General features: G+C 36.6%; 1 protein-coding gene across 2 annotated transcripts in view; it reads right to left on the bottom strand.

Annotated features, from left to right (window-relative positions):
- The window catches only part of PSD3 (pleckstrin and Sec7 domain containing 3), a 444,956-nt gene that overhangs the window by 256,556 nt on the left and 179,553 nt on the right, over positions 1–8,847 (bottom strand). For both annotated transcript variants that reach the window (XM_075204582.1, XM_075204583.1), the window contains one exon: positions 5,684–5,804. In XM_075204582.1, the coding sequence (XP_075060683.1) occupies positions 5,684–5,804 (121 nt within the window). The remainder of the gene's footprint in view (positions 1–5,683; positions 5,805–8,847) is intronic.

The following is an 8,847-nucleotide window of genomic DNA, read 5'->3' as shown; positions in this document are numbered from 1 at the left end:
CCACCCACTCAGCCTCTAAAAACATATGCAATTTAGTAGATAAGAAGAGTCCAGTCCTGGGCCATTGGACTGGAGTAACATAGGATTGTTGTAGCTCCACAGCAATGGTAAGGATAAGTTTTTATTATATTGTATTATAAGCTCCATTGAAAACTAAGTTATTTGTTTCTGTGTTAACTTGTGCTAATCCATATGCAAATAAAATGTAAACGTGAAACAAGGAACATGCCAATAGACTCTGCTGCCCATATCCTAGGCTGAGCAGTTTAATTATGAATATGGTTCATTTCTGATTACCTGAATAAAGAGGTTGTTCACTTTATCAAAAAGTATGACCTTTCTATACAGCAAATAAGAGGGTAGCCCTGTGGCGAACTCCTCAGTTACCTAAATCTGAGAGACAGCTGGCTCGCCGGTGACAAACAACTCCAGAAGACATGTTTTTTTCAGAAGTGGTTGTACAAAAGTGGACAACCTGACAACCTCTTCAAAAGAAATACAGTACCACTCTCTACATTTAATAATGCAACATGTCCTTCTACCATTGCATGTTGAGAACTATAGGAATTGTTTTTATTAATAGCTCTAAAGAGCCACAGGTTAAAGAACCTGTCCAGGAAGATGTGTAAATCAAAGTTTACTCATGCAGTCCCATAGTAGACATAATAACATAGGCATTTTCTGCTTTTCATGTGCAGTCTCTTGATTAGTTCCAGGCATACGCATATGTTGGAAGGCTGCATAAAACGACCCAAAAGTCCACAACATTTGCTACAGAAGATAAACCATTTTAAGTATGCACGGCTGACAATATGGTGACCTGTGTGCTAAGTTATGCCCTATAAAGTTCATCTGCAACCCACAGATTCCATGAGTGTCTCCTCAGATCATATGACAATTTTTAAAGGCTACAGCTAGCGAACATGTATGTTTGATAAAAATACATCCTTTACAACACTGAACGAGACATTCTGTTGACAACTTATACACTTGCCTAACAATCTATAAGTACTTCTGAAAATGACATGTTGCTTTCCATGCACAACAAATCTAAATTATAAAGAATGAGCTCTAGTGAGACAAAGACACTCCTGTATGACCTAATAGATAATTTAGTTAATCTAACAGGATGTGGAGAATGTCCCTTACATTTACTAGACTCCAGTGCACATCTGAGCGAGCGAGCGAACCACAAGCTAGTGAAGTGACTCCCCCTCTGCATGATTCACACTTCCAATGCCTGGAACGTTGACTGCGCTCTGCAGTGTATGATTATAAACCAGCATGAAACCTGGAGAGATCTAAGATTCTCTTCCTTAACCCTTGAATTCAAGACCAATGTGTGATTTACAGTACTTATATGGTATTTTTATTCAGCTGAAATGTATGTTATATTTACAACATGTCATGGTAACATCATCAGCAGTATGGAACCAAGTGTGGTGTACCAATGATGGCATATAAAGACAGTTAAAATAACACTGTAATTAAAATGTAATCATATAAATCCATTATTACACATAATTTTGTAGTCACATGCAGTCTATTTCTGAGTAAACAATACTAATAGATGATGAAGCTGAAATATTTCTATTCAGTCATTTTCATTAATATAAGACACTCCATTTGATTCACTTTAGTGCTTAGTCATATTCCAAAGGTGACACCAATAAACCCCAAACAAGAGCAATTAGCATCCAACTGATTAATTACATTTCAGTGTGACACAATGCTAAGATGTCATACCTTACATATACTTGCAGTCCAGCATTTCAGAATTAAAAGTGTATAAAGTGCTAGTGTTTTTATAAATAAAAGCTCATTATCATGCCAGATGTAACAACCAGAAATTTGCATAAGTATACAGTTTATATATTATGTATTTATGTATATATTCTGACACAACAAGGGAAGTAAAAGAGAAAAAATATAGTATTACATTAAAGGTTCATTACATTTAAAGGTAATAAGAATGCCATTTTAAAAGACAATAACAAAATGCTATGTGACAATGCTGAATTGGAAGCATATGCGTAATAAAGAAAAAGAATAGTGTACTTGGACTCCCCTTAAGATGTGTCCAGTTCTGCACCAGTAGAATATGCTTCAGCGTTATGTCAGCATACATCAGATACATGTCATAAGCACCAAAAAATACTTTTTTAACATTTGTTCCCATAGCATCATCCACTATTAGGTTTGATGTAAATGAAAAAAAAACCTCTATAACATAATCGTTATATTCTTCCCTTTCTTGTACGAATGTAAGTTGTAAAAAATTCATGTTAAAATATGCCCAGAAAATCATATAATATAGGAATAAGCAATGAAGAAAGCACCTATCAGCTTCAGAGGTCCATTCGCAATCACCCAATCAGAAGCAAGTAGTTAGTGCTGGCAAACACATCATTATCAGTGCTTTTTTTTTTTTTTTGCACCAGCCATCAGGCACCTACAAGTGAGACAGCTACTGAAAGGCGTATCTGCATTTCTGTACAGCTCTGCTTCAGTCCAATTTATGCAACCACCCCCTCAGTAAACGCAGACTTCCTGTTTAAGTAAAAATATATATAAATCTTCTATGTGGGATTGTTGCTATCTGTTTGAAAAACAGACAACAGTAAATAAATGAGGAGTAGCCAAAATATGTAAACATTAGATTTTTTTTGTTTATAAGTAAGATCCTTCTCCAAGCACCTACAGTACAGCTGTTGAATGGAAACTAGAAATGTCTGAGGTTCCCTATAGCGTTGCAGCTGGCTCCAGACATTTGGATACGGAGTACGGCGCAGAGCATGGGACTGAAGTTATCTAAGTGACTGTGGTTTCTGGCAAGGCATGCCACAATAACAATTAGAATTGTTCACCAGGAAGAGGGCACATAAAAAAGCAAACTTTCAGCTGATAGCCCCACTCGGAATTCAAGTTAAACTATCAGTATGTGCAATGGTTTCTTCCAGACTGGGTCCCTTCAAAAGTCATAGTTCATCTGCTGTAAAATATTGAGGAAGTAGGAGAGAGCAGTGCATGGAGCGCACACAGTACTAAAAGCTATCTCACACAATACTAAAAGCTATCTCCTCTTTATTCTACGAAAGTCACTTTGTAATATGCAAATAAAGCAATGTAGAACCAGTGTACAAGTTCTAACTAATCAACTTTTTTGGTCTCCAGTACTATATCTTAACTCTCCTCTTCTCTCTTTTCTCATGTGTCCAGCTTTTTCTCTGCTATCTCCTCAAAAAATGTCCCAATGCTGCCTAACGATCAACATATGTAAAATGTATCACCCCCACCCACCACCACCACCTCCACACATATCTTTCACCATGGACAGTGCCACATTTTCCGCTGTTCCTCATCTCTATTATAACTCTTGACTTTACCCTATCCTTCACTTTCAAAACTCTCATCATTATCTGCGGGCTTGACTACTGTAACATCATCCTGTGTGGTTCCCTTATCCCTTCAATACATCCTCAATGCTGCAGTGAGACTAATTTTCCTCTCCCACCTCCACTTCTGCCTCCCCACTCTGCCAGTTCCTCCACTAGTTCCATGTTCTCTACAGAATCCAAATCAAAATACCAGCTACAAATTCCTGACCCACTCCTCCCTTCATCTCTCATCTCTTCTCACTTCACAGTCCCTCCCACCCTCTCTGCTCTGCCAATGGACTGCTCCTCATTGATCCAATGAAAACCACATACTCCACCCACCTCTTAGATTTTTCTGCCGCTCCCCAACTATGGAATACACTTCCAAGCCCAATCAGACTCTCTACCAACCTCCAAAGTTAATGCTCCTTGAAAACCCGCCTACATCAAACCTACCACTCTTTACCAACCTGTTCTAAACTCACTAGCTCAGTTTGGCTCTGCTCACATCCTATCTCTGTGATGCCCTTCCACTCTTGTTTCAACCTCGCTCTTTTCCATTACATTGTAAGTTGTTCTCTCTCCTCCTGTTCTCTTGATCTCTCTCACCTTGTCCATGTGTGCGTTCTTGTGCCTCTTGCATGTTCTGTACTATGCTATGTTTTTTTCTGTGCAGAGACAAACACTTCCTGATGTCGCTGTAATCAGTTGAATACGTGTGGATCAGCTACTGATTAATGGCTCTGTGGAACCCAAATAAATACAATCAAGTTAAATATATAAATAAATCAGTGCTTTTATGATCCACTACAAAAAAAGAGAACTTTTTTCTGTAACTTTTCCATTATGTCTTATGCTTATTTTTTGAATATAATTGCATTTGTTTTTTTAGTGTTGTGTGTTGGACATTTCAGTTTTGTGTAGTATGCTTTATTTCCCCACAGTACAGCATTGATGAATTTTCTAATAACTTACACATAAACGTTAATAATAATAATATTTATATCTAAATTATTACTCACTCAGTGTTTCCTCTAAATCTCATCATAGTACAGTGGTGGACTACAATTGGAGTCCTTGGGGTAATAGCCCAGGACACAGATCTGTAAGGGATCCAGACCATCCACATTTAATGTCAAAATCATGTCAAAATATATGGGATAGAAGGCTTGGGTTGAAACCCTTGGGTTGAAAAGCTTGCTGTATGTGCTAATGAAACTTTAAACTCAAAGGTTTCCTATAGGGAATATTAAAGAATTTCATTTGTGAGAATAATCAGGCATAAAAACTGTTTGGAGCGACAACTTATGACTTGAACAAAAGTCATGGCTCATGGAAATTGTAATTTGTCACTGTCACAGAAGCACACAGAAGCACATAAGTAGAACAGGCGGACTGGAGGCATGACCCTTTTTTCCCTTAAACTGTCTTCTTAGAGTGTGAGACATATAATGCTGCACCGGGCACAGTTCACACACATGGAGGAGTAGTTCCATTAATAGACTTTTTCAGTATAATCAATATGCAAGCAGTACATACATATGAGAGAGACTTCTTTCTTAGCACATACAGATTGTTATAAGCAGCAGACTGATTTCCTGCACCTTTGAGTACCAGTTTAGTGACTGCTTATACTAACACTGCAAGGACATGTTAATAAAGAGGCGTTGTTGATAAGTGTAAACAGTTACAATAAAAAGTTCAGCTTGAGCCCTTTTTAACAGATATATTTATCAGCAAATAATTAAACCAAATTCTAAATCTATTTTCAATCCCTCATCTTTAAATACTCTCCCTCTGGACAAATGTCCTGTTGTCCTAAAGTCCAACATGAATCAAACTTTCTCCTCAACTGTACCCAACCCAGAAAGATTGTAAGCTCTCCGAGCAGGGTCTTCTCCACCCTTATTTCGTACACTCGTCCTGTTGCTACCTTGCATGTCACTGCTTTTTATGTACTCTGTTCCAACACTCTCTAGAGCTGTGCATCACCATGACACTTTATAAATAAATAATAATAATCTTACTTTGCAATGATTATTTTTTCAATATATATTAAAGTGTATCACAATGAAGCTTTCCAAAAGCTAGTATTTATGTCTCACTACAAACACCACCCATGTCCTCCAGAACACATTGATTTCCTCCTACTTTCCACTTATTGTCCGACTAAGCTAACCGGGACTGAGTGAAATAATTCAAACTAGTGAGCGAACAGCAGGAGCTAGCCTCTGTGTTTAATGTGCCATGATCCATGAAAGTTCACGTGTCACTGTCTAGGTTTTAAATATCTCACAAATTCTTACCAGTCTCTGGCGCGTTTTCATCAGCTGCTGGCATGGGCTCGCCAAACAAGAACTCGTATTTCGCCTTAGCAACATTCTGGGAGTGTGCTGATGTGCTGTTAACCCAAACATATCTCTCTGCCTGTTGAGAAGGAAAATGACAGATACAGTTATTGTTACTTTCACTCTCATCTGTTTCCTGTTGAAACAAATAATCATTCAATAATACATGAGTAAACCAGTAATAGATACACAGCTATCATAAAAGCAGAAATATCGTACTTGAACAAGAGACAAGAATTTGGACCCCAGCCTTTCAGAGAATATCCAAAAGTGTTATCTTAAAACAAGGCAAGTGGAGTATGTTGTGTCCGGTCAGACTTCCACAACCTCCATAATATCTATCGTATAACAAAACCTGTAAGAGCTTCTGGTAAGTTATGATGCATTTACAGCACATAATTGTGTGTGGAAAATATGGACTGAGCTATTGTGACATATAAGGTATATATATATCAGATATGTGGCATTAGTTATAAAACCAAGTGAGAGTAAATGAAGAAAAAGTAGTAGTTGACACGTTATTAGAACTGTTATTCATAGTCTATCTATCACAGTGCATTTTCTCAAGAAGTCTGCAAACAAGTGATTATTAAATTCCAGTGCTCTGGGTCCTATTAAAATGCTGATGTGGATAGCCGACGTTCATGAGGCTTATTGGGAAGCTATGAAATTAAGAAGATATCAGTCTTTCTCTAAAGTGTGGAAACTGCTGAAGTCTAATATTTCTTTGTAATAAATAAATGCGTAAGTTGTTCCAACCTTGGTTTCTAGTTTGTCTCCCAAAGCGGAGAATGCATGTATTTGTCTGCAATTTCTGCTCAGCAAGATGCATAAATGTGTTTTATGGCTGATCAATTATGCAATATCTTTCCTCAAACAGAAAGAATGTGCTCCTTGATGAACATCAACATGTTCAATTTCCGTAAATGCAAAAATAATGATATCGTTAAGTGTCCCTAATTTTCCTGCCAGCCCTATTTATTTTTTTCAATGTGTCCAAAATGGCAAAATATCAAATGACATATCAATGAAATATCAAGGTCATCAACTTCTATAAAATTTCCAATACAAGATTATGCGTATTTTTTTAAATTTCAAAGCATGATGTCACTGGGTCAATATTTCTTGCACTTTCTTTGCTGGGGGTGTTTTATGTGGTCAGGGGGGCTGGCAGAAAATAAAGAAAGCTAAAAACTCTTAAAAGTTTTTTTTTATTTGTATTTTGCACCTGTTCTCCAATAAATAAAGAAAACATTCTATTATACGATAAGTGTGGCTCTTAAACTAATCCTGAATTCCAGAACTTTTGTTAAGTTTGTGGGTAAACATATCATGCGGGCATCTGTATTTCACTAGCTATGTGTATTGTTTACGTTTAAGCAACACAGCAAAGCAGATATTTGGATGACAACTGGTTGCCTATGAGTGTCATCACACCAAGGACAGGGTTGTTTAATAGATCTACTGGAATACATCTCAGTTCAGCTACTGAACCCAGACAATTCAACTATCACCAGGTGCTCTGTTCCTCTTTGGGTGATCTCTAGTCCCTCTTTGGTGGCAGTAGCCATCACAGCTCCTGCGAACATGGGGCAGAAATGTCTTGGCTCTGTGTCTAGCAGCGAGCATGGTACCAAAGAACAATAACGAGCACACGGCTACTCCGATATGGCAGTAAACCACAAAAGTGCTGTCAAGACTTGGAAGTTCTTGGGGTAGCTTCTGAAGAGGAAATATGGAGCTGTTGCCCATGGCAACCAATCAAATTCTAGTTATCATTTCTAGAATGTACTAGATAAATGAGAGTTAGAATGTAATTGATTTCTATAGGGAATACCTTCCCTTTTCCTTTGGACTGTACACATCGGTGCAAAATTACTTAAAAAGCAATTACTTAAAAAGCACTCTTGTGAATTCTGCCACCTCACATAATCCAGACAAATGAAAACAAAAATGGAATGTGAACAGTGATGCTTCCACTTATTTTCAACCAAATATATAGCTAATACATATCCCTGGTATTACAAAAAATATTTGAACTATTCATTCTATGTATACAAGTACCAAAATCGCAAAACAATATTTTATGTATAAAAAAGAAATAAAAAACAGTCTTTTGTCTATGAAGTCACCTCCAAACAACAATGTAAAAAAATCAACAATGGGTAGAAGAAAATCAATATACACTCATTTGGGCAGGGTTATCTTTCTGTTTTATGTCATTGTATATTATTTGTCTGTGTATGGTGCTGCATAATATGTTGGCCCTTTGTAAATAAATAATATACTAATAATAACCAAATTTTTGCTCACAAATTCAGCTGACACACCTAGCCTAATATCATGGCACATAAATGTATACTGACACATTGCCAATCTGTTCTGAAAGTTGTGATAATTATACAAATTTTTTTTATTAATACATATTTTTTTTAAATATGAAGGTGATGTTACAATGCATTTAAATGAAATCATCTTTAGTCAACTTGCCATTTTTTACACAATTATTTTAATATCGTTCATACTTACAACATTGTCAATTTATTTTTCCACTTTCAGTTTGAATTCAATTTTGCTTAGTAGTGTAGCAGTTAGTTATGTATTTTCTGCGTCTAGCCACCAGATGACAGTCAAGAGCATAGACAGCATTTTTTGTGTACCATAAAATATTAGTAAACTTTATATAACTTGCAACATACTGTATATGCCCTATTAAATTAATTTGGTGTGATTTGTTCAAAATTAAGAGCAACCTGTTACACACCGAGGGGCTTATGTAGAACTGGAAGAATTTTACTTAAAAAAAACAAGGTGTAAAATGCAGGGCATAAAAACGCTATTTGTGTGTGCTGAGTCAGACACATCTCAAGATGCATCAAGCGCTGTAACAGTACTATATGCACTAGGTCTACTCCGGGAAAAACAATAATATATGCGCTTCCTTTATGCCAGCGGGTGTGGCTTAACACTGTTAGTAGTTAATGCTAAAGTAGCAATACCCAATGCACAATATAGTACTATAATGATGTGTCCTATACATAGTGTCTGGATAATGCTATTAATAAATACAAAAGTCATATTCACCATGAAAAATACAATTAAATACAGATGCAAATACAAAA

The sequence above is a fragment of the Mixophyes fleayi genome, chromosome 1 (assembly GCF_038048845.1).
Source record: "Mixophyes fleayi isolate aMixFle1 chromosome 1, aMixFle1.hap1, whole genome shotgun sequence".
In the NCBI taxonomy this organism is placed as follows: Eukaryota; Metazoa; Chordata; class Amphibia; order Anura; family Limnodynastidae; genus Mixophyes; species Mixophyes fleayi.
This window is presented reverse-complemented; position numbering and strand designations above follow the sequence as displayed.